The sequence below is a fragment of the Pantherophis guttatus genome, chromosome 6 (genome assembly GCF_059756535.1).
Source record: "Pantherophis guttatus breed Tessera chromosome 6, ASM5975653v1, whole genome shotgun sequence".
Lineage (NCBI taxonomy): Eukaryota > Metazoa > Chordata > Lepidosauria > Squamata > Colubridae > Pantherophis > Pantherophis guttatus.
Window position 1 is genome coordinate 7,705,500 of NC_142068.1, and position 26,664 is coordinate 7,732,163.

The following is a 26,664-nucleotide window of genomic DNA, read 5'->3' on the forward strand; positions in this document are numbered from 1 at the left end:
GCCAGTCAGAATTTTTACTACCGGTTCTCTGAACTACTCAAAGTTTCCGCTACCGGTTCTCCAGAACTGGTCAGAACCTGCTGAATCCCACCTCTGCTCCAAGGTTATTTTGATATTATTATCCAAGTCTGTTATTCTGGTTTGTTTGCTTTAGGTGAGCCAGATTTGGGCCACAAGACACTGATTCTTGTTACTCCTACTAGGTAGTCCTTGGCGTAGTGACCGTTCATTTAGTGACTGTTTGAAGGAAGTTACAAGTACCTGATAAGCTGGAATGGGTACTTTGGTCTATTCTATGCATCGTATTTATTTGGTGCTGTCTATTGGTTGATCGGTGTGTTAATGGCCAGTGGTTGGCTCTTAAGTCCCTGATAAGCTGGTGGTAAATCAGCACTCCGGTTGACTGACAAGGACCTGTTTCCTAGGCTTCAATAATTTCTCTGGCTATTTTTGTATCTGCTCGGCCAACAATCTTAGTAACTGCAAAATGGAATGCATGTCTTTGTTCGTTGCAATGTGAGGCTATCAATGAGTTTGGATCTCCTCGTCTGATCACTCGCTTGTGTTCTTGCAACCTGGTGGTTAGTAATTTAATGGTGGATATCATCAACACCATCTATGGTCAGAGGTAGGCAGCTGGGGGTTCTCAGGGGTTCGGGACAGAGGTGAAATCCAATTTTTTTTTACTACCGGTTCTGTGGGCGTGGCTTGGTGGGCACGGTGTGGCTTGATGGGCATGGCAGGGGAAAGATACTGCAAAATCCCCATTCTCTCCCCACTCCTGGGGGAAGGATACTGCAAAATCTCCATTCCCACCCTACTCTGGGGCCAGCCGGAGGTGGTATTTGCCGGTTCTTCGAACTACTCAAAATTTCCGCTACCGGTTCTTCAGAACCTGTCAGAATCTGCTGGATTTCACCCCTGGTTCAGGAGAACCTCTAGCTAAGATTCTGTGCAGTTCAGAGAACCCCCAAATACCACTCTTGCTGACCCCGCCCACCCCGCCCCTACGCGGCCCGTTTTGGATGCAGGTAGGTGCAGGGCATGCACAGAGGCTCAGGGAGGGTGAAAAACGGGCCTACCGGAAGTTCGGGAAGGCCGGAAACAGGCCCATTTCCAGCCTCCAGAGGGCGTCCGGAGCGTGGGGAGGCCGTTTTCACCCTCCTGGAGGCTCGAGGAAAGCCTCCGGAGCCCAGGGAGGGCAAAAACGCCCCCTCTATCGTGGTGCAGGAGGCCAACTAGGCCACGCCCACCATGGCCACACCTACCCAGCAACCAGGCAGAGAATCCCTTGCTAAAATTTTTGAAGCCCACCCTGTCTATGGTCCTAACTTTAGTCCGGGCTAAAGGGTTAACAGGGAAGCACCAGGTTTAAGACGCTGGTCAGGAAAAGGGGTACAACCAGTAGGGAGAGCAAAAACATCCCGAGGCATTTACCTGTGCGAATCCCAAAAAGAAGAGCTGGTGACTCGTAAGACCCACGGAAGGGAGGTGTTTCTCCTCCCCGTTCTTCTTCAACCAAGCTTTGTAAGCCTGCAAAACCAACAAGAGGTTACGACATCTCTACTCCGAGACTCAGGAAGTGTGTGAATCCTGCCCCTTCCCTCCAGGAATTGGGACCTCTGGGGAAGACGTTTTGAGGTTCGCCAGATTGCTCCCTGTGATACAGTATGTGTTCCAGTGGGGTGTGGTTAGGAAATGGTTATTTGTCTAACTAGTTGGTCAGGTAATATATAAACCAACAATGTATGTTTGCAGTCAGAAAGGTAATATTGCTTTAAGACTGTATTGCATCATCTTGTATCCTGATTGCTAAGCTCTGTAGCCAATGTACTTAAGGGAAGTCAGGATCATGGCTTGTGTGGATATTATACCATTTTACTTGCTTATTTGCTGTAACTCTCTACCTGATCTCTCTGCATGATCACTGTTTGATCATAGCTAAATGTTGCTTTCTACTATTTATTTAATGTTTTGATATTGAACTTGTTCCTGTTTTGAAACTCAAGAAGAACTGTTTTATTGTGTATGACTACAACTGGTAAGAAGACTTTGTACTTGAAATATCCCTGGATTGATCTTTTAACTCTCGTCTTATCTGTGTATGACTTGGATTGTTTTTGGACTTTGCTTTACTTTTTTCTAAAAAGTAAAAGACTACAACAACTCAGTGTGTTTGTATGTTAACTATGATTGTTCACAACCACTCCCAGTCACTTTTCATGCGTTTACTCAAAGGGTACTCTGCTCAATAACCCACAACATCGGTTATGAGCCAAGAATATCCTTAACACAGTGGACAATTTTCACCCCGAGCTTACTCACGTTGTAAGCGGCTTTCAGGCCCCCGTTGTCAGCAATGTTCTCCCCCAAAGTCTGTTTGCCATTGACATGCTCTCCGTTGACGAGATATTTGTTATATTGTTCCTCCATGCACTCCGTCCGGTTCTTGAAGGCCTCGAGGGATGAGTTTTGCCACCAAGGACGCAGGTTACCTTCTCTGTCGTATTCACGGCCTGGAAGGAATAAAATTGTTTTGTTGGACCAGAGTATCCATCCAGTACAGGTAGTCCTCAATTTATGACCACAACTGATCTAATTAAAGTAGATCTTTAATGACACCTTCCCTCATGGGCCTTTAGGTCCATCACAACCATGGGAAGCTGAATGAGTATCTCCGTTGATCTTGTGACTTTTAAGCTTTTTCTTTTGATGTTCTCCCCATTCAATAAGACTTCTAAAAGCTTTCCCGGCAGTCCTTGATGTATGACTACAACTGATCCCACAATTTCTGATGCTAAGCGAGACAACTATTCACTTGCTCTTTTATACGACCTTTCTTGTCATAGTTGTTGTTTTTTTTTAAAGTTTTTTTTTATTTTTTAGACAAACAAACATTTAATACATCAGTCATTCCTTCCATGTGACATCTCGGTGTTGTCTCCAAAAATTCTTCTTTTTGTTATTTCTTCTGTCTTCATTCTCGCCATAAACTTACAACAGTTTATGGCTAACACAATATTCTAATCATAACACTTTTTATACATAAGTATTAATTTAGTTATTTGTATCTCTTTTCTACCCAATGGTAAAATTGATTCCATATCTTGAAGTATTCTGACTCTTCTCTTTCTTCAATCATCAAAGTCAATCTATTCATTTCTGCACAGTCTAATTTTTTTAAAAAAATTACTTCCCCTTCCACAGGGTATTTTCTCTGCTTTCCAATTTTGTGCATAAACAATCCTTGCAGCTGTTATTTCCTGTATAATCAAATAAATATTTTCTTTACTAATTTTTTTTCAGGGCGGATACCCAGTAGGAACAGCTCTGGTTTAAAATCAGTACGTTGCTGTATCATTTCTTCCAGCCATATCTTAACTAACCTAACAACTGCAGTGACTCACTTAACAACTGTGGCAAGAAAGGTTGCAAAATGGAGCCAAACTCACTTAACAACCGTTTTGCTTAGCAATGGAAATTTTGGGCTCCATTGTGGTCGTACATCAAGTACCGCCGGGAAGGCGTTTTGAAGTGATATGGAACAGGGAGAACATCAGAAGAAAAAGTGGAAGCTTAAAAGTCACAGGATCAATGGAGATGCTCATTAGCTTCCCGTGGTTGTGATGGACCTAAAGGCCCATGAGGGAAAGTGTTATTAAAGACTTCCTACTTTAACAGATTGTTAATCTGTTGGAAGGTACCTTGGAGGTCATCTAGTCCAACCCCCTGCCCAAGCAGGAGACCCTACACCATTTCTGACAAATGGCAGTCCAATCTCTTCTTGAAAGCCTCCAGTGATGAAGCTCCCACAACTTCTGAAGGCAACTTCTGTTCCATTGGTTGATTGTTCTCACTGTCAGAAAGTTTCTCCTTATTTCCAGGTTGAATCTCTCCTTGTCCAGTTTCCATCCATTATTCCTTGTCTGGCCTTCGAGTGCTTTGGAAAATAGCTTGACCCCCTCCTCTCTGTGGCAGCCCCTCAAACTCTGGAACACTGCTATCAAGTCTCCCCTGGTCCTTCTCTTCACTAGACTAGCCATGCCCAGTTCCTGCAACCATTCATCATATGTTTTAGCCTCCAGTCCCTTCATCATCCTGGTTGCTCTTCTCTGCACTTTTTCTAGACTAGACTAGACTAGACTAGACTAGACTAGACTAGACTAGACTAAACTAGACTAGACAAGAGCAGAGCAGAGCAGAGCAGAACAGAACAGAACAGAACAGAACAGAATAGAATAACAGAGTTGGAAGGGACCTTGGAGGTCTTCTAGTCCAACCCCCTGCCCAGGCAGGAAGCCCTACATCACTTCAGACAAATGATTATCCAACATCTTCTTAAAAATTTCCAGTATTGGAGCATTCGCAACTTTTGGAGGCAAGTTGTTCCACTGATTAATTGATCTATCAGGAAATTTCTCCTTAGTTCTAAGTTGCTTCTCTCCTTGATTAGTTTCCACTCATTGCTTCTTGTCCTGCCCTCAGGTGCTTTGGAGAATAGCTTGACTCCTTCTTCTTTGTGGCAACCCCTGAGATATTGGAAGACTGTTATCATGTCACACCTAGTCCTTCCTTTCATCAGACTAGAGAAACCCAATTCCTGCAACCGTTCTTCATCTGTTTTAGCCTCCGGTCCCCTAATCATCTTTGTTGCTCTTCTCTGCACTCTTTCTAGAGTCTCCACATGTTTTTCACATCGTGGTGATCAAAACTGAATGCAATATTCCAAGTATGGCCTTACCAAGGCCTTATAAAGTAGTATTAACACTTCACGTGATCTTGATTCTATCCATCTGTTTATGCAGCCCAGAACTGTGTTGGCTTTTTTGGCAGCTGCTGCACACTGCTGGTTCATATCTAAATGGTTGTCCATTAGGACTCCAAGATCCCTCTCACAGTTACTACTATTGAGCAAGATATAAAAAAGAGTCTCAACAGCTTTTTTATAGTGTGGTGACCAAAACTGGATGCAGTACTCCAGGTGTGGTCTTACTAAGGCTTTATAGAGTGGTAGTAGCATCTCACGTGATCTTGATTAAATCCCTCTGTTAATGCAATTTAGGATTGCATTGGCTTTTTTTATATTTATTGTTTTTTATTATACATTTTCTTTTATTATGCATCACATTTCCATTTCTGCAACGACAGTGCACTGTCCGTATCAAATCTCTTTTGGATACACATAATATTACACATCTTAATTATAGCCATAATTTTCATTGTATCTACAATGTGCTCTTCACTCCTGGGCATTCTATATAATTTAATCTGTAATCAAATACAAACCTATAATAATAATAGTAATAATAATAATAATATTGCTTATAATGTTATGCTTATATATATATATCTACATCAGGGGTGGGTTCTATTTACCTTTACTACCGGTTTGCAACGGGGCCGCACACATGCGCAGAAGCGTTTTGATGACGTCGGGGTCGGTGGGTGGAGCCTCCCTCCGGTTTTACTACCGGTTCTATAGAACCGGTCTGAACCGGGGGGGCACCCCACCACTGATCTACATATACATTTAACTCTATTGTATTAATAGTTCTTAATTATAAATCTACTAACTTCTGCTTCTGTTTTCTATCCACTTATAAAATAAGTCCCATGTTAAATAATACTCTGATTCCTCTTTGCCCTTTATTCTCATTGTTAACCTGTCCATTTCGGCGCAGTCCAGTATTTGCATTGGCTTTTTTGGCTACTGCCGCACACTTAAAAGAGAGAAGACCGTGCAGGGTGAATGCGAATCCCAAACACCGACACCCCAGGTGGAATAACTGCCTGTTACCTTTTTTTTTTTTATTTAAAAAGTTTTACAAATACATTTTCTTCCCAGTTTCCCCCCTCCCCCGCAAACCCTCCAAACCCTCCCTAACCCTTCCCTTTTCCCCCCAGGACTTCCACAAAATAAAATCCTAATCAAAAATACATTTTATAAAACTTAAACCCCTCCACCCCCTGTATACCACTTATACCTTCCTAAAACTCAATTAATCTATCCCTACATAATACATTCATTCAGCTAAAAGCTATCTGATATTTCCTAGTTTGATATTTTAAACTGTCTGTTACCTTGATCATCAAAAGCATGGGTGAGCTCATGCCCCATCACGACGCCGATGCCTCCGAAGTTGAGGGCCCTTGAGGGACAAAAGGAAATAAAAACACATGAACCACTAAGTCAGGCTTTGACTATCCCAGACAGCTGAAAGGACAAGTCTTTTAAATAAAACACATTGAGACCTAGAATCAAACAAACAAACAAAAAAAAAAAACCCAGAGTTGGAAGGGACTTTAGAGGTCATCTAGTCCAACCCCCCGCCCAAGCAGGAGACCCTACACCATTTTTGACAGATGGCAGTCCAGTCTCTTCTTGAAAGCTTCCAGTGATGAAGCTCCCACAACTTCTGAAGGCAACTTCTGTTCCATGGGTTGATGGTTCTCACTGTCAGAAAATTCCTCCTTATTTCCAGGTTGAATATCCCCTTGATCAGTTTCCTTGAGCAAGCCTGTAACTCCTCCGTGCCCCAAGTCTCGTCTTCCCACCAATCAACCCTGCACCCCCACGTACTTGGGATGGTTGTGAGCGTAGAACGGAGCCTGGAGGATGCCTGCGGGAAAGACGATGCCGTTCTTGGTAGGCAGGTAATAAGCGTTGACAGTCTGGGGGGTCATGCTCCACCTGAGAAAAAAAAAAAACCACAAAACGTCAACTATTTGGGGGCAGAGCTGGCCCTGTTTAGGCACAGGTATGCCTAGCACAAAACTGTGAAGTGGTCCTTTCTGGAGGACGCCTTAATGCCACTCTTTCTGGCTAGTCCTACTTTAAAAGCCTGGTCTCGTTCTTGCTGAGGAGGGACACACCGAACCAGGGGTGAAATGTAAAATTTGTTACTACCGGTTCTGTGGGTGTGGCTTGGTGGGGGGGGGGGGTAATGTGACTGGGTGGGCGTGGCCAACTTTAAAAAAAAAAACTTTTCAAAGCATTTTTTCTAATGCTTTGAAAAGCCTCTCTGCCGATCAGGCAGCTCAGCTGGGATCGTCAGAGACTTTTCAAAGCATTTTTTTTTACCGCCTCTTCGGCCAAGAGGTTGCAGAAAAAAATGCTTTGAAAAGCCTCTGACGATCCCAGCTGAGCCACGCGATCATCAGAGGCATTTTTTTTTAACTTTTCAAAGCATTTTTTCTAATGCTTTGAAAAGCCTCTCTGCGGATCAGGCAACTCAGCTGGGATCGTCAGAGACTTTTCAAAGCATTTTTTTTTACCACCTCTTCGGCCAAGAGGTTGCAGAAAAAAATGCTTTGAAAAGCCTCTGACGATCCCAGCTGAGCCGTGCGATCATCAGAGGCTTTTTTTTTTAACTTTTAAAAGCATTTTTTCGTCGGAAGAGGTTGTAGAAAAAATGCTTTTAAAAGTAAAAAAAAAAAGCCTCTGATGATCGCGCGACTCAGCTGGGCATTGGGGGGGGGGCGCGCAGGGATTTTTGTTACCAGTTCTCCGAACTACCCGCTGCCATCGCTACCGGATCGCGTGATCCGGTCCGAACCGGAAGCATTTCACCCCTGCACCAAACCCCCTCATCATTTGTCTCTTAAAAAGGGGTTAAGCTCCCAATGGTGTCTGCTAACTTTCTACATGCGTTATTTTTATTTGTTTATTTATTAGATTTTTTAATCGCGTCTTTATTACTTTACAGATAATTTAAGATGCTGAACCTACCTAATACCCTTTCCTCCTTGTCCCTTCCCCATAACAACACCTCTGTTGGGTGGGGTGGGCTCAAAGAGAGTGACAGGCCCAAATTCATCCAAGCGGCTCTCATGCCTAAGGCGGGACTAGAACTCACAGTTAAATAAACAAACAACAAACAAACAAACAACTAATCTCAGTAACGTAGTAATTTGGATTGTGAACTGGACAGAATATAAATCGGAAGGGACCTTGGTCCAACAACCTGCTGAAACAGGAGATCCTGTACTATTTCAGGCAAGTGGCTGTGTAGTCTCGTCTTAAAAACCTCCAGTGATGGAGCCCCCCACAACTTCTGGTGGCAAGCTGTTCCACTGGTTAATTGTCCCCACTGTTGGGAAGTTTCTCCTTAATTCCAGGTTGCTTCTCTCCTTGATTAGTTTCCATCCATTCCTTCTTGTCCCGCCTTCAAGTGCTTTGGAAAATAGCTTGACCCCCTCTTCTTTGTGGCAGCCCCTCAAATACTGGAATACTGCTATCATGTCCCCACTAGTCCTTCTTCTCTCTAGACTACCCATACCCAATTCCTTTTTGATTCATTGAACTAACTAACTAACTAACTAACTAACTAACTAACTAACTAACTAACTAACTAACCTGTGCCAGAACTTGATTCATGCTTTGGTGCCTAATCTTCTGAATCTTAACACAGATTCTAGAACTTTTTATTTTTCTGAATCCTGACTTTCTCTGATGGATTTTGGGCTTTTTCTGCTATTGACTTTTTGTGTTGGATTTTGGCCTACGGATTGTCTACCCCTTCCTCTTGCACCGTTGTGTCAAATCGAGGGCATTCATTCATCCTCACTCCTGAACCCTATCTTATGCCATGACTGGGAAAAAGGGGATCCTTACTGGTCCCGGTTGGGAGGCTTCCTCAGTTGGTCTGCCATAAACCTGGCAGAGAAGTTGTAGAAATTCAACATGTTCTGAAAGAAAGAGTCTTCCGAGACCTCATACTGGAAAGAAGAAGAAGAAACACATTTCAGTCTTACAAGGGGGAAACCGCCATTGCTCAATAACTTGCCTTTAATGCAGAAAGTCTAGCATTTCTAAGAAATACAATCTGAAGAAAAAAAAAGCACAAATTATTCACATATCATCCTAGGCCCGTGATGGTGAACCTCTGGCACGTGTGCCACAGGTGCTACGCAGAACCCTCTCTGGGGGCACGCCAGCTGTCGCCCCAGCCCAGCTCCCCGTCGCATGTGTGTGTGCCTCCCACCGGCCAGCTGGTCTTTGGGTCTCTGCCGCGCATGCGTGGGGGCGGAGCGCATGTAGGGGATGTGCGCTTGCGCAGGGGGGTGAGGCACATGTGCGGGGGTGGTGGTAAGAGGCTATCCAGCACCAAAGCAGGGCACGGGGGGCCTCGCCCCGTGCCCCTGTGTCCCGTTTTGGCTTCAAGGTTGGTGCAGAAGATTTTCCAGGCCCAAAACGGGGCACGGGGGGGCCACATGCAGCCCCTCCCCGCCCCATTTTGGCTTCCAGGTTGGTGCAGAAGATTTTCCAGGCCCAAAACGGGGCACGGGGGGCCACATGCAGCCCCTCCCCGCCCCATTTTGGCTTCCAGGTTGGTGCAGAAGATTTTCCAGGCCCAAAACGGGGCACGGGGGGCCACATGCAGCCCCTCCCCGCCCCATTTTGGCTTCCAGGTTGGTGCAGGAGACTTTCCAGGCCCAAAACGGGGCACGGGGGGCCACATGCAGCCCCTCCACGCCCCATTTTGGCTTCCAGGTTGGTGCAGGAGACTTTCCAGGCCCAAAATGGGGCACTGGGGGCCACATGCAGCCCCTCCCCGCCCCATTTTGGGCCTGGAAAGTCTTCTTTAGGCTTTCCAGGCCTAAAACAGGGCACGGAAGCCCTGGAAAGCCTCCTGCACCAACCTGGAAGCCAAAATGGGGCACAGGGGGGCACGGGGCGTATGCGCGGGGGATGCGCATGCATGCGTGGGAGTGGGGCGCATGAGTGGGGGGTGCTCGCATTGCATTGTAGGGGGTTTGGGCACGCACACGTGCATTTACGCGCACGCTTTGGGCACTCAGCACCAAGAAGGTTAACCATCACTGTCCTAGGCCTTAAGAAATTGGTCGGAAGACGTCTTGGTCTATGCAGCTTGCTAAAACCATAGCTCAGGGGTGTCCAACCTTGATCGCTTTAAGATCTGTGGACTTCAACTCCCAGAATTCCATAGCCAGTCATGCCATGCGGGCTAAGGAATTCTGGGAGTTGAAGTCCACACGTCTTAAAGTGGCCAAGACTGGACATCCCTGCAATAGCTGGTTTCTTACAACACAGGGATCCCACAAATTATCTCCAAGCCATTTTAGTCCATGTTGTGCAAAATTACCATTAAGCCATGCGACAGTGAACAAACCACAAAACCTGGCTTCACACACAGTATACGAAACAACAAGCTGAACCAACTACATTTGACTCAACGTTTGAACCCCCGGTATCATGCTAATAAAAACTGGAGCAGCTTCTCTTATTTCTCTGAGACCACCGGGCCCTGAGCAATTTCCATGCCTTTCATGCTGCTGTCCTAGGTTCTTACCCCATCATAGACATCATCCAACTCTTTGTTGTCAAGGATGAACTCGGGGAAGCCAATCATGTCATAGATGGCATCAGCCTGTATAGTAAAGAAAAGAAAAAAAAAAACTGTCTGAAACTCTCAATTTGCAAGAATGCAAGGAACCCCAGTGAAGAGGACTTTCAGAATAACAGAGTTGGAAGGGACCTTGGAGGTCTTCTAGTCCAACCCACTGCTCAAGCAGGAGACCGTTCTGGACAAATGGCCGTCCGGTCTCTTAAAAACCTCGTGTTGGAGCACCCACAACTTCTAGAGGCAAGTCGTTCCACTGATTAGATAGATAGATAGATAGATAGATAGATAGATAGATGGATAGATAGATGATAGAAAGAAAGAAAGATGGCTAGATGGATGGATGGATGGATGGATAAATAGATAGATGATATAGATGATTGATTGATTGATTGATTGATAGATAGATAGATAGATAGATAGATAGATAGATAGAGAGATAGATAGATAGATAGAAAGAATGATGGCTAGATGGATGGATGAATAAATAGATGATATAGATGATTGATAGATAGATGGATGGATGGATATATAGATGATAGATAGAAAGAAAGATGGATGGATGGATGAATAAATAGATAGATGATATAGATGATTGATTGATTGATTGATTGATTGATAAATGGATGGATGGATGGATGGGTGGATGGGTGGATGGATGGACTGACAGATAGGCAGACAGACGGAGAGACTGACAGATAGACAGACAGACAGACAAATGCTTTAATTTAGCAAATACGGGTATGAGAATTGTGACTGATGATCGCAAGTCAAAACCCCCTGCAGAGAAGTAATCCTTTTTTTTAAAAAAAGGGTACAGTTTATCCCACAAATGTTTCACAACAATAGGACCATTATTTGGTATCCAAATTCTAACATAAATGCATATCAGAATCACCTTCTCCTTCGCTGCTTGCTTTGTCTTCTTGTCCATCCAGTCAAGGTTGTTTAGTGAGTCTTGAAAGGCTGCACGGATTTCGGCGATCATGTTCTCAGCCTGAAGGTAAGGATGGAGAGGAACAAGAGGTTCATATGCAGTCAAAGAACTACACCCTTAGAGACCATCTAGTCCATTATTTCTCAACCCTGGCAAGTTGATGACGTGTGGACTACAACTCCCAGCGTGGCTGGTTGGAGAATTCTGGAAGCTGAAGTCCACACATCTTCAATTAGCCAAAGTTGAGAATCACTGATCCAGTCCATTTCAAAGCCCAATGCAGGATGGCTAAAACCTTTGATGCTGTATCTTCCCTATTGCAGCCTCTTCTTAAAAACCTCAACAGCATCTGCAGTGAATTCCACCACTCAACTACCGTATATTTTTCATTCATTGATTATCATTCCTTCATAGAAAAGCAAAAACAAAACCAAAAAAAAAAAAACCCCTCTCAAGAAATCTGGATGTGAAAGAGTTAAGACAGGTGGTTCTCAGCTTATAACATTTCATTTAGTGACCGAAGTGACAATGGCACTGAAAAAGTGACTTATGACCGTTTTTTCAGGCTTGCGATCTTTGAGGCATCCCCACGATCACGTGATCAAAACTTGGGAGCAAAAGCTTACAGTACCACACTTGTCATAGGTAGGTACGTACGTAGGTAGGTAGGTAGGTAGGTAGGTAGGTAGGTGGATGGATGGATGGATGGATGGATGGACGGACGGAGGGGCCAGCCAAGAGTAGGATTAGGGGTTTCTACGAACTGCATAGAATCTTAGCTAGAGGTTCTCCCGAACCCTCTGAACTCCCGTGGTTACTGATGTAAAAGGAACATCTTATCCCCTACACATCGATATAGGTAGTCTTTGACTCACAACCACAATTAGGACAAAAATGTCTGTTGCTAAGCAAGATGGTCGTTAAGTGAGGCATATCTAATTTTATGACTCTTTTGCCACAGGTATAGGGGACAATCTCCAATTGGAGATTGGAGATTGTCCAATTGGGACAATCCAGGGGAAGGATACTGCAAAATCCCCATTCCCTCCCCAATCTTGGGGGAAGGATATTGCAAAATCTCCATTCCCTCCCCACTCCAGGGGAAGGATACTGCAAAATTCTCATTCCTTCCCACTCTGGGGCCAGCCAGAGGTGGCATTTGCCGGTTCTCCGAACTGCTCAAAATTTCCACTACCGGTTCTGCAGAACCTGTTAGAACCTGCTGGATTTCACCCCTAGTCTTACCCCTTCCCTTCTCTGATGTTGCCGCTGCCTCCCTCTTCTCTGCTGCTTTCCAAATACGTAAGCAGGGAGGCAGCGTTCAACCTGTGCATTTGTGGTGGGGCTACGTCTATTTGAGAAGTAAACCCAGGAGTGAGATCTCACCAACCTGGCTGAAGATACTCACAATCTCCTTGCTGTGCCGGTCGAACGTGGCTTTTACAAACAGGGCCCCGAGGGCAAAACCCAAAGTGTCATCCGTGTTAGAAATGCACGTTTGCCAGCGAGGTGTGCAGGACTCCAGAAAAAGAGAACGAAAGAACGAGAGTGAGGCCCAAGGGAAAGTAGAGCCACGGAGTTTTAGAGGACAAGTTGAGTTAAGGATCGATGTTCTATGAAGGAACTAAACCAGGGATGTCGAACTCAAGACCTGTGGACCAGATCCGGCGAGCAGGGTGCTTAAATCTGGCCTGCAGGGCCACCCTGGAAACAGTGAAGGACCTGCCCATGGTGCCTCTGCCAGCCAAAACGGGCCTCCGTGGCCTCCAGCAGCACTCTGCTGGCCAAAAATGGGCCGTGTGAGGCCTCTGTGCAGCCCGTTTTCGGCCGGAAGAGTGCTGCAGGAGGCCGGGGAGGCTGAAAACGAGGCATGGGGAGGGGACACACGCAGTCCCCTCCCATGCCCCATTTTGGCTGGCAGGGTCCTGCAGGTGGCATTCGTCCCGTCTCTCCCGCCCCGCTCCCTGCCGGCCCACGGAAGGGAACTACAATGCTGATCCGGCCCTCGATGAAATCCAGTTTGACACCCCTGAACTAAACAGTGGTGGATCCTCATCCAAGGAAGATTCCTCACAGTATGCCGAAGATCCCAACTCGGGTCAGCAGTGGTTAGTTTTCAGATCACCAAGCTAATGGACTTCAGGTACCAAGATCTCCCCTGGTTTGCAAATTGGAAGCTGTTACTGGTCCTGCCCAGAAAAAGGCATCCCCAATAGAGCCTTGGTAGTACAGTGGTCTAAGGCACCCTGTTATTAAGACCAGCTGCCTGCAATTACTGCAGGTTCAAATCTCGCCAAGGCTCAAGGTTGACTCAGCCTTCCATCCTTTCTAAGGTAGGTAAATTGAGGACCCAGTTGTGGGGGCAATAAGCTGACTTTGTATAAAAATATACAAAAGAATGAAGGCTATTGCTTAGCGCATTGTAAGCCGCCCTGAGTCTCCGGAGAAGGGCGGCATATAAATCAAATTTAAAAAAAAAATTGTCTGTTTCATTCCCCTAAAGCAGGGGTCTCTAACTTTTAAGACTTGTGGACTACAACTCCCAGAATTCCATGCTGGCTGTGGAATTCTGGGAGTTGAAGTCCACAAAGTCTTAGAGTTACCAAGTTTGGAGACCCCTGTTCTAAATAGCAATAGCACTTAGACTTATATATTGCTTCACACGGTGCTTTACAGCCCTTTCTAAGCAGTTTACAGAGTCAGCCTATTGCCCCCAACAATCTGGGTCCTCATTTTACCGACCTTGGAAAGATGGAAGGCTGAGTCAACCTCGAGCCTGGGGAGATTTGAACTGCCAAATTGCAGGCAGCCAGCAGTCAGCAGAAGTAGCCTGCAGTACTACACTTGAACCACTGCGCCACCGTGGCTCTAAAGCAGTGTTTCCCAACCTTGGCAGCTTTAAGATAAAGATGGACTTCAACTCCCAGAATTCCCCAGCCAGAATGGCTAGCTGAGGAATTCTGGGCGTTGAAGTCCACAAGTCTTAAAGTTGCCAAGGTTGGGAAATACTGCTGAGTTCCCAATACTGAGTTCCCAAGGCTGGCTGGGGCATTCTGGGAGTTGAAGTCCACCCAACTTAAAGCTGCCAATGTTGGGAATCGCTGATCTAAAGCATCTGCTTACCTTCTTGGTACCATACAACGTCTCCAACAGCTTCTCCTGGGCCGTTTCAAACCGCTGATCAAGACTGGAAGCTGTTTTCTGGATCAGATTCCAAATCATGTAATTGTTCAAAACACTAAAAAGAAAGGACACGAACAGATAAATGATCACTCCGGCCTCCACAACAGCTTATTTAGAGTGCGTAAAGTTGTGTAAGGACAGGCTAATCTCGAGGCCTATATTTGATCAGGGTACCTGGCATCTGTCTGCTTCAAACCCCCTCATGTTCCATCCCACACAGACAACGGGTGGTATCTCAAGACTCCCGTTTTTAAATAAAGTCTGGCCAACTCATTGAAAACATTGCTTAAGTTGCCCAGAAGCTAAAAATTGCAGGAAGAGAAGAAAACTCAATTCAGTTAGGACTGAAGAAGCTTCTTGGATGAGAAGTGAAACATTTTCAAGGGAAAAAAAAAATCCTTTCAGCAGTTCCAAGAAGGTTCCTCACCCGATTCGCACGATTCAGGTGACCCTGAGGGCACAGATAAACATCTACGTGGCCTGAACAACTCTCAGAAAGAGTGCTAACGACCGGAGGACTGCAAGGAATATAAATCTTTCCATCCTCCACCATTCGGTCAGAACTGAAGAAGCTTCTTGGATGAGAAGTGAAACATTTTCAAGGGAAAAAAAAAATCCTTTCAGCAGCTCCAAGAAGGTTCCTCACCTCATTCGCACGATTCAGGTGACCCTGAGGGCACAGATAAACCTCTACGTGGCCTGAACAACTCTCAGAAAGAGTGCTAACGACCGGAGGACTGCAAGGAATATAAATCCTTCCATCCTCCACCATTCAGTCAGAACTGAAGAAGCTTCTTGGATGAGAAGCGAAATGTCTTTAAACAAAAAACAAAGGAAGTCCAGTTGCCTTTTGAAAAAGCACCTTTGGGACCAATCATGACCTAGATGACTTGAGAACCTCCATAGATGTTGGTGAGAAGAAATGCCAAGCCTCAAAAATTGAATCGTTTGCCTCATCACACCTTTCCAACAACATGAGGACTCACTGTGCTAGACCAGGCCTAGGCCCAGCCAGTCAACATTCTGTCTCAAGATGGCCTACCAAAGGCATCTAAGCTCAGAAAGAGCAGATCAAAGCTGCCCAGCTCTCTCCTTGTTGCTCCTCTGCAGAACAGTGGAGTTGACTGGTGTTGGTGTTTGGTGAGGCGGTGGTCCATGCATTACTTAAACGGAATAGCTCTCAGTATTATAGGAATGGGCTGCCTCCTTGCAAGTAATCTGGCTGACCTTCACTGCTCCTGCCTTTTCTCTGCCCTATGTGTTCTGGGATCAGGTGCAGAAGGCGGTTCCTCTTCCTCATCGCTGACTGCCTACAGCTGCATTTCCCCCCCCACCTGAAGCCTTAGGGCTGTCCTGCTGCAGCTGGGCTTCAGCCAAATTTATTTATTTTATTTATTTATTAATTTTATTTCTATACCACCCTTCTCCCGAAGGACTCAGGGCGGTGTACAGCCTAATTAAAAACACAAAGACAGACAAAATTTAAAAATAATTAAAATTATTAAATAATAGGCCCAGTTTATAAAACCCCCGAATTTAAAATGCTAGGAGATACTTTTCTTCTTCTTCTTCTTCTTCTTCTTCTTCTTCTTCTTCTTCTTCTTCTTCTTCTTCTTCTTCTTCTTCTTCTTCTTCTTCTCTATGCTCTCCCCCTTTCTATTTCTTTCTTTTAGTATCTTTCTCTTTGTTTCTTTTCCCCTCTCTATTTTCTTTTTTAATCCATTTGACTTCTTTTGTTATATTTCTACTCTCTTCCTTTTTCCTTTTTCTCTTTGCCTTATTTTTTTGTATTTCTTTTATTGTAATTATTATTATTATTGCTATTACTTTCTCCTTTTTTTCCTATTATTATTCTCATATAAATATATAAACAATTTGATTAAGAAATAAGAGTATAAATGATTGAAGAAAAACATGAGTTTTGGATATTCTAATGCCTTTTTAAACTTTGAATTTTTAACTAGCATTACCTACAGATTTAATAATTTAGGAATGTGGTGGCCCTCCAGATGCTCAGCTTCTCCCACCACTGGTGATGCTAACTGGCTCAATGGAGAGCTCCCATTCAGCGGCATCCAGACTAACATTTCTCAACCCTGGCAACTTTAAGACGGGTGGACTTCAACTCCCAGAATTCCCCAACCAGCCATGAGTTGAAGTCCACCCATCTTAAAGTTGCCAAGGTTGAGAAACACTGCACTACACAACCCAAGTTCTCCATCTTCGTGCCATACATGGAAGAATGCTTCCTTTTCAATGTCCAAAGATGGACTCCATCCAGAATTGCAGGAAGCTTGGAATGTGCATTGTCCCAGTCATAAATGGATGGATGGAATGTCTCTTCTGATACCTTTTGTCAGTGTTATTGATGAGCTGTGACACCTGCTCCAAATACTCCTTCCCATAGACCACCACGGGCTCAGCATCTGTTAGTTCGAGTGGTGCGAGAAAGTATGAGATGAAGTCCAGCCACTCAACAGCAGGGGCAAGAACCTGGAGAAGACATGAAGAGATTCACAGCTTAATAAATTCATTCATTCATTCATTCGTTCGTCTGTAGAGTTTCTCCATCATCCAGATCATGATTGTTCCAACGACACTTTTTCAGGAGGCAACTGGACTTTCTTGTTTTTTCTTTTGATGACGTTTTGCTTCTCCTCTGTAGAAAGTTACCCTTCTCCTAGAAGAATGAAATATTCTAGGAAATATTAAAAACGCAGAATATTATACCTCCTTGGATGAGAAAAGGAGATACACGCTCTTGAAAAGCAGCCCCCACCTTTGTTAATAGCCCCTGAAAGACTGGGCCATCCTATCTACAAGACAAAAGGCTGGGCCAGCTTATCTAGACCATAAAAGACCTTCACCCTCAGTACATAATAGGATTAGCCCTCTTCCCCTCATTACCACATGGCACTGGGAAGATTACATCACCCAGCAAGATTCAACCAAGCTTGAGACTCAAGACAACCTACAAAGTTGCCCCTGCATGGCCCCATGAGAGTCTGACAACCAATCCGAATACATTTCTCTCACAGGAACAGGAAGCTCTAAGGCTGGGCCCAAGAGAAGGTATAAATCTCTCTCCCTCTCTCACCTATGTGCTCATTTTGGCCAGGACCCAAAAGACCCATGTGGTCCTGTCCACCATTAAACCATTTTTCCAAGCAGTCTCCATGTTTCCAGTATCTTTCTCCCACTTGGAATTGAACCCAGGTGGACATTTCTTCCAACATATTCAAGAAGCTTCTTCAACTCTGACAGGATCAAATCCTTCCATTCCCAATTTATCCTGTCAGAGCTGAAGAAGCTTTTTGGATGAGACGCGAACAAGAAAGAAAGAGAGCGAGAGAGAGAGAGAGAGAGAGAAAGAAAGAAAGAAAAAAGAAAGAAAGAAAGAAAGAAAGAAAGAAAGAAAGAAAGAGAGAGAGAGAGAGAGAGAGAAAGTAAGTCCAGTTGCCTCCTGAAAAAGCACCTTTGGGACATTCATTCGTCCGTCCATCCATCCATCCATCCATCCATCCATCCATCCATCCATCTTCCCATCTCCCTCCCTCTCCCTCTCTCTCTTTCCTTGGCATGTATGACAAAAAAGAGAAGACTGATGACATAATGGTAGAAACCCTGTGCAATTTAGAATTCTCTCCAACTAAAGGCACACCTTGCCGACAAAGCTCCGTATAGTCAAAGCTATGTTTTTTCCTAGTAATGATTTATGGCTGGGAGAGTTGGACCGCAGGGAAAGCTGAATAATTGATGTTTTCACATTGTGGTGCTAGAGAAGACTCTTGGGAGCCCCCTGGACTGCGAAGAGATCCAATCTGTCAATCCTAAAGGAAATCAACCCTGAATGTTCTTTAGAACAGGAGTCTTCAACCTTGGCTCCTTTAAGACTTGTGGACTTCAACTCCCAGAGTTTCTCAGCCAGCTTTGGAGAGAAGCAACTTAGAATTAAGGAGAAATGTCCTGACAGTTAGAACAATTAATCAGTGGAACAACTTGTCTCCAGAATTTGTGAATGCTCCAACACTGGAATACTATTCCACTGTTCCACTCTAAAACACTGTTTTTAAGAAGATGTTGGATAACCATTTGTCTGAAGTGGTGTAGGGTTTCCTGCCTAAGCAGAGGGTTGGACTAGAATGTTGTGGCTCCGTTACCTGAGCCTGTATCATCGGCAGGAGAGGACTCCGAGAGTGAAGGAGAGGAATTGGCAAGGCCTCCCTCTCCAGGACCCTCCTCTTTGGCAATGCCTTCGGTGTCCGCCGAAGGGCAAGAGAGAGGGCCGGGGCCAAGCACGTCCATGCAGCCACTGGAGGACAGTGATGAGGGAGATGAGTCTTGGCTGGATCCTCGGCAGCGTCGCAGAGATAAGCGCGCCCAACAGAAGAAAAGGCATGCTCGAGATTAGGCTGAGTCACTGGACCACACCCCACAGGGTATAAAAGGGGGTGAGGTGGCCATTCAGACTCTGTGACGGACAAAACTAACTACTATCGAGTCACATTGCATCTTTGGAAACGACATTATTGGCCTTGGATTTATTTTACGAAATGGACAATTCTTGACTGTGTGTATTTTGTTTATTGAGTAAAAGTTCTTGGCAAGCAGCTATTGGGTTGCTGCCAAGTGTCTTATCGGAAGAATTGGTTGTCTGCCAGTTTATTTAACCCCCGGCTGTCTGTTTGTGTGCGTGTGTGGGACGGGGACAGAACATCGAAGACCTCCAAGGTCCCTTACAACTCTTGTTATTCTATTCTATCTATTCTAATTCAACCTGAGAGCAGCCAGTTTGGGAATACAAGCCTAGTTTGTAATTTCCACTGATAACTAAATGCAGTTTTAATTCTGGTTCCAACATTTTATGACGTTCTTCCTTTCCCTGCCATTGGCTTTATTTAATGGGCATTTTCCTAATGAAGACTTCTGGAGAACAAAAAAGAAAATGCTTCACTCGCTCTTAGGCAGCGTTATGATTCATTATTAAGAAAAGGAAAGATATTGTATTCAGGGTGGTGGCACATGAATTCTGCATACTGTCACTTTGTTTAATATTCTCGGCTCAACTATTGCCCCAGCTCCAAAGATAAGCTCCGGCATAGACTCCTTTCATTTTCTCCTTTTAATTTTAATTTTTCTCTCGTTCCTGTCCCCGGTTAACAGCTCTGCCTTCATGCAAAGTTTCCTCCTTCCCCTCCCCACTCCTTTCCCCCCCACAAGGAGTCAATCACCCATCCAGTAGTATCACTGCTACTCAATACATAGGATTTTACTTGTCTCCCGGTTACCATGGTGGCAGGTTGCTTGGCAACCCATGAGTGAGGAAGAAAGCCGGCTCCCTCCTTGTAACTGGCAGGCGTTGAAAGCAGAGAAGCAAACAGGCGTGATGGAAACCAGACCAATCGGGACAGGCGAAATTATGGGAACCGTCTACTGGCAACGGTGCTCGAGCGATGCAAAATAAAACAGTTAAACAAAGAACTGGATAGGTGGATTGGCACCGCGCCTTGGTTACCGAATTAACCTAATTTTCTGGGTCCAACAAAATAACACTTAGACCTCTCAACTAAGCCAGGGAGTCGGATCTCCCCATGTCACGCTCTGAAAAACTTAACCCAGGGTAGAAGGTTGCGTGGATGCAACCGGTCTTCCAGTGACCTAGTTATGCATACGGTATAATAAGCCAGTGGTGGGGTGTGGATGAACTAGATTTGAAAGAGGCACGGAGGTGGGTGGGTGGGTAGAGGATAACGGAGGCCTAATGTGCTGCTGGGTGATCTGATTTAGCTCAAAACATAAATCATATGGATTAAAGTGTATTAAACCGATGCAAAAGGCTTTAGGATCTCGTTTTTCAAGTAGCGGCTGAAAGGTCGAAGAGAGAATTGGTGTTCTCCGGAAAAGCAGTTTTACTACACAGTCTTGGGTCCCGAAATGACCATTTGGGAGGGGTCTGCTTGGTTCACTCCCCCCCATCTCTCTCTCTTTCTCTCTCTCTCTCTCTCCCTCTCCCTCGTCCCTATCTATCTATCTATCTATCTATCTATCTATCTATCTATCGGTATCTATTTCTGTCTGTCTGTCCGTCTATCTATCTCTGTCTATCTGTCAGTCTTCTCTCTGTCTCTGTCTCTGTCCCTATCTCTCTCTCTCTCTGTCTTCTCTCTCTGTCTCTGGGTATCTCTCTGTCGTATGTATGTACTGGTATCTATCTATCTATCTATCTATCTATCTATCTATCTATCTATCTATCTATCTATCTATCATCTATCTATCTATCTATCTATCTATCTATCTATCTATCTATATATTTGTCTGTCTGTCTCTATCTATTTCTGTCTATCTGACAGTCTCCTCTCTCTCTCTCTCTCTCTCTCCCTCTCTCTGTGTGTGTCTGTCTGTCGTATGCATGTATGTATGTACCGGTATCTATCTATCTATCTATCTATCTATCTATCTATCTATCTATCTATCTATCTATCGGTATCTATTTCTGTCTGTCTGTCTATATATCTCTGTCTATCTGTCAGTCTTGTCTCTCTCTCTCTCTCTCTCTCTGTCTTCTCTCTGTGTGTGTCTGTCTGTCGTATGTATGTATGTATGTATGTATGTATGTATGTATGTACCAGTCAGTATCTTTCTGTCTGTCTGTCTGTCTGTCTGTCTGTCTGTCTGTCTGTCTGTCTGTCTGTCTATCTATCTATCTATCTATCTATCTATCTATCCTCCTTAACCAGCCATCTCTCTCAGATAGGGCTGTGGGCAATATGCAATTTAATCAATAAAAGTAACTATTAAAAACAGAATAATTTAGCAGATACCCCATCTGCTAAACATTTCAAGGAAGGAGCCATAAAACACCGTGTTTATCAACAGAAGAGAATACGTGTAGCTCAGGGTTGAACGGTGGGTCTTCGGTGCTCTCTGAACTTGGTGGTTTTCTTGCAGATGTTTCATTACCCAACTAGGTAACATCATCAGTGCTTGGTGGAGAATTGCCACCAAGCTCAGAAAGCACCAAAGACTCCATATATCCAGCTTATTTTAAAGTGAGCCACCAAGGCTCATTGAATGTGTAAATTGGCTGCCCATAGTCATGAATCTGTGATGGGGAGCCATATATATCAAAATAATATCAGTACAGTTAGTCCTTGACTTACAACCATTCATTCAGTGACCATTCAAAGTTATGGCACTGAAAAAAGTGACTTATGAATTTATTTCACACATAGGACCATTGTAGCATCCCCATGGTCACATGATCAACATTTGTATGCTTGGCAACTGGTTCCTTGTAGGCCATCTAGTCTAACCCCCCACCCAAGAGGAGACCCTACACCATTTCTGACAGATGGCAGTCCAGTCTCTTCTTGAAAGTTTCAAGTGATGAAGCTCCCACAACTTCCGAAGGCAACTTCTGTTCCATTGTTTGATTGTTCTCACTGTCAGAAAATGTCTCCTTATTTCTAGCTTGAGTCTCTCCTTGATCAGTTTCCATCCATTATTCCTTGTCTGGCCTTCAGGTGCTTTGGAGAATAGCTTGACCCCCCTCCTCTCTGTGGCAGCCCCTCAAATATGGGAAGATGCCTATCATGTCTCCCCTGGTCCTTCTCTTCGCTAGACTAGCCATGCCCAGTTCCTGCAACCGTTCTTCATATGTTTTAGCCTCCAGTCCCCTAATCATCCTGGTTGCTCTTCTCGGCACTCTTTCTAGAGTCTCAACATCTTTTTTATAGTGTGGTGACCAAAACTGGATGCAGTACTCTAGGTGTGATCTTACTAAGGCTTGATAGAATGGTATCAGTACCTCCCTTGATCTTGATTGCATCCCTCCGTTAATGCAATTTAGGATTGCATTGGCCTTTCCGGCTGCCGCTGCACACTGGTTAGCTCCACAGGTTGAAGTCCACAGTTCTTAAAGTTGCCAAGTTTGAGACACACTGCATTAAGCCATCCCCAGCAAGGGACCACTCACCCCAAAATGCTTTAACAGCTCTTCCCTCTGTCCCAATTGGAAAGGGAGAGACACACACCCCATCCCAAAATAGGGCACCACTTGCAGAGAATCTCAGGAGTGTGACGTTTGTCTTTGGGGTTTCTTTGCCCCTTTGTATGCATCCCTGCGAAAAGTGTGACCTCAGCACGGATGCGGGCACAACACTCCAGGAGGGAAGTTAAAGCGAAATTGCGCTTTAAGGAGGCTGAGCGGCTGATTGGGATTCAGATCAGCGAAGCTGCTGGGCTTTTCATCCAGAGAGTTGTGGCAACATGAACTGCATCCTAATCAAAAGACAGATTATATAACAAAACGCCCAATATCCCTGGTTTACGAGGTTGCAAAAAGACAGAAAGGGGGGTGGGGGGCAAAGGGTGTAAACTGAAGGTCCAGAGCAAAGGAATAAGGTGTGTGTGTGGGGAGGGGGGAATGTCAATGAATGACCATGTTTTAAACCCAAAAAAATCTACCATTACACTTTGGGGTTCTCTCTCCCCAGAACCAGCAATTCAATTTTTTTCTCCCATCTGGGGATCCAGTTGGAGCCCAACTGAATCCAATTCCAAATGTGTGCAATTTCCAATGCATTTCTTACTGTAGGAAGTTAGCACCCACCCCTCCCCTAGGAAAAGGAGATATTTTAGGAAATATTAAAAGGACAGAATATTTCCCCTAAAAGGGAGGCAGAAACTCAGCTCCTCCCCCACCCCTTTGTCAATGGGCCATGAAGGCCTGGGCCAGTCTATTCTACATAACAAAGATCTACCTCCTTCAGGCAGAGCCATAGTAGGAATTGCCCAAAGCCCTTTCATTACATCATCACCCAGCAAGAGTCAACCAAGCCTGGGACATAGACAACCTACAAAGTTACCCCTGCATGGGATTCCATGGGAATCTGACAACCAATCGGAACACAAGCTCAGATTCAAAGCCCAACAGAGGATATAAAACCCAGGCACTCTCAGCATCTCTGCCCTTTTTTCCACCCAAGATCTCCAAGCCATGTGATCCTGTTCGTCAATAAACCTTCTTTCCAAGCAACTTCCATGAATCCAGTGTCTTTTTCCCCACTTGGAACTGAACCCGGAAGGATATTTCTTCCAACATTACATAGAGGTATTCCCTGACTCCCTGAAAGTTACAACGGCATTGAAAAAAAGTCTACGTTTCCTTTCTGTTCCGTTGTGTTTCGGCCTAAATTAAAGGCTGATTCAAGCCCTCTCCGCCAGCTGCCCCCTCCTGCCCTTCTCCAGGCAAGGCCCACCTGCAACTCAGCAATTGTCATCTTGTGGTAAATCTTCTCATCGTCTCGCCGTTCATCTTGGGGGACGGTGATGTTGGCCAATTCGGTCTCCAGTTGCAGCACCTGCCCCATCAGCTCTTCCACTGAGCTTCGGGCTCCTCCCAACAGCATTGCCAGCTCCACCATGTAGTCCAGGTATACAGACAAGACCTGCCAAAAAAAGAGGAGTAATTCCATAACAATGACCCCGCCTCCTGATCCTCCGGAGGGATGGAGAGCAGCGGACTTCCTTCTGGAATTTGGTCGGAAAGGGCAAGTGGGAAGAAGTTAAAAATGATCGAAAGGAATATTGAAATGGGATATGCAAAATCACAAGATATACCTAGAGGTTTTTTCCTTCCTTCCTTCCTTCCTTCCTTTTTTCTTTCTTTCTCTTTTCTTTCTTTCTCTCTCTCCCTCCTTCCCTCCCTCCCTCCCTTCAGTCAAGTTTAAGAAATAGTAGTGGTGGAAATGGGAAATGGATTAATTGTGGTCCAATTTCCAAGATAATTACAGCAGTTGCTGAATTCAGTTTAAGAATCCAGTTGTGGCTGTAACAGTAAAGAACCAGAAAGTAAGGAAGGAAGGAAGGAAGGAAGAAGGAAAGAAAGAAGAAAGAAAGAAGAAGGAAAGAAAGACAGGAAGGAAGGAAGGAAGGGAAGGAAGGAAGGAAAGAAAGAAAGACAGGAAAGAAGGAAAGAAAGAAGGAAGGAAAGACAGGAAAGAAGGAAGGAAGGAAGGAAAGAAAGACAGGAAAAAAGGAAAGAAGGAAGGAAAGGAAGAAAAGAAGGAAGGAAGGAAAGAAAGATGTCAAGCTGACAAAAGACAAGAAAGAAGAAAAGAAAGACAGGAAAGAAGGAAAGAAGGAAGGAAGGAAAGAAAGAAAGACAGATAGGAAAGAAAGACAGGAAAGAAGGAAAGAAAGAAGGATGGAAAGGAAGGAAAGAAGGAAGGAAAGAAAGACAGGAAAGAAAGAAGGAAGGAAAGACAGGAAAGAGGGAAAGAAAGAAGGAAGGAAGGAAAGAAAGACAGGAAAGAAGGAAAGAAAGAAGGATGGAAAGGAAGGAAAGAAGGAAGGAAGGAAAGAAAGATGTCAAGCTGACAAAAGACAAGAAAGAAGAAAAGAAAGACAGGAAAGAAAGACAGGAAAGAAGGAAAGAAGGAAGGAAGGAAAGAAAGAAAGACAGATAGGAAAGAAAGACAGGAAAGAAAGACAGGAAAGAAGGAAAGAAAGAAGGAAGAAAGGAAAGAAAGAAAGACAGGAAAGGAAGGAAGGAAGGAAGGAAAAAAAGACAGGAAAGAAAGAAGGAAGGAAAGACAGGAAAGAGGGAAAGAAAGAAGGAAGGAAAGGAAGGAAAGAAGGAAGGAAGGAAAGAAAGATGTCAAGCTGACAAAAGACAAGAAAGAAGAAAAGAAAGACAGGAAAGAAGGAAGGAAGGAAAGAAAGAAAGACAGGAAAGAAAGACAGGAAAGAAGGAAAGAAGGGAGGAAGGAAGGAAAGAAAGATAGACAGGAAGGAAGGAAGGAAACAACAGTCTGCTTGTGAACTGCAGAAAGGATGATGGAGAGAGAACATCTGGACCTTCTGCTTGTAAGCATCCACACAGGAGGCCCAGATGTTCCCTCTCCCCCCCTCTCCTCTCTGCAGTGAATATCTGCTGCAGTTCAAGAGTGGATTCGGCAGCTCAATGGGGAGTTTTGCTCAGCTGGCTGTACTGATTTCACCTACATTTCCCTTTTTCCCCTTAGAATTCTTTCAGCGTCACCCGTTTTTCATTTCTCACTTAAACCTTCCTCGCCTTGCACTATTCTATAGATACATCTTCTGTTTCCAAGCCTACTTTGTGACTCTGGATTTCAGGAAGGGAGACTCAAAATACATCTCCCCACCCCTGAGCTGTCCTGGGTAGAAAGAGCAGAGAATTCCCCAAACGGATAGACGGGATCGGTTTGCAAGGGAGGTCACAGATAATGATCGCCAAACGCAAGCTAATAAAAAGTCAGGACACTTCAAAAATGGCAAAATCAGCAGAAAGATAAGCAGAAGCAGCCAGAAAAGTCCATAGGCCAAGAACAGGAGCCTGGATAGCTCAGCAGACTAATGCATTGTAATTTAACTCCAGCTGCCTGCAATTACTGTAAGTTCGAATCTCACCAGGCTCAAGGTTGACTCAGCCTTCCATCCTTTCTAAGGTAGGTAAATTGAGGACCCAGTTTGTGGGGGCAATAAGCTGACTTTGTATAAAATATACAAAAGTATGAAGGCTATTGCTTAACACGCTGTAAGCCGCTCTGAGTCTCCGGAGAAGGGCGGCATATAAATCAAATTAAAAAAAAAAAAAAAGAACATCACCACGGTTACCCAATTAAATTTCCAGGTTAAAATGACCCGGTGTCATTTTATAAAATAAACAACAATTTGATGCCAAGCAAATTGGAAGAGAGCGTGTGTTATGAAGCAGAAGAAATCTGCTTTTTCAGATTCCACATCCACTTTGCCTCTAAAAATAAACGCTCGAGCAAAAAAAGCTTGTAAAGATAATCTCGTGGCAGGCTTAAGAGCAGTAACTGTGAGAGGGATCTTGGAGTCTTAGTGGACAACCAGTTAAATATGAGCCAACAGTGTGAAGCAGCAGCCAAAAAAGCCAATGCAATCCTTAGCTGCATTAACATGGGGATACAATTAAAATCAAGGGAGGTACTAACACCACTCTATAAAGCCTTAGTAAGACCACACCTAGAGTACTGTATCCAGTTTTGGTCACCACACTATAAAAAAGGTGTGGAGACTCTAGAAAAAGTGCAGAGAAGAGCAACCAGGATGATTAGGAGACTGGAGATTAAAACATACGATGAACGGTTACATGAACTGGGCATGGCTGGTCTAGTGAAGAGAAGGACC

At 44.5% G+C, this 26,664-nt stretch overlaps 1 protein-coding gene across 1 annotated transcript in view; it reads right to left on the reverse strand.

Moving 5' to 3' along the window:
- Positions 1-26,664, reverse strand: part of ECE2 (endothelin converting enzyme 2) — an 84,792-nt gene that overhangs the window by 6,342 nt on the left and 51,786 nt on the right. The window contains exons 8-18 of the mRNA XM_060682871.2: positions 23,745-23,933; positions 16,835-16,977; positions 14,425-14,539; positions 12,710-12,820; positions 11,263-11,361; positions 10,314-10,391; positions 8,615-8,718; positions 6,581-6,691; positions 6,082-6,149; positions 2,326-2,516; positions 1,438-1,533 (exon numbers count right to left, since the gene is read on the reverse strand). Coding sequence (XP_060538854.2) covers positions 1,438-1,533; positions 2,326-2,516; positions 6,082-6,149; positions 6,581-6,691; positions 8,615-8,718; positions 10,314-10,391; positions 11,263-11,361; positions 12,710-12,820; positions 14,425-14,539; positions 16,835-16,977; positions 23,745-23,933 — 1,305 coding nt within the window. The remainder of the gene's footprint in view (positions 1-1,437; positions 1,534-2,325; positions 2,517-6,081; positions 6,150-6,580; positions 6,692-8,614; positions 8,719-10,313; positions 10,392-11,262; positions 11,362-12,709; positions 12,821-14,424; positions 14,540-16,834; positions 16,978-23,744; positions 23,934-26,664) is intronic.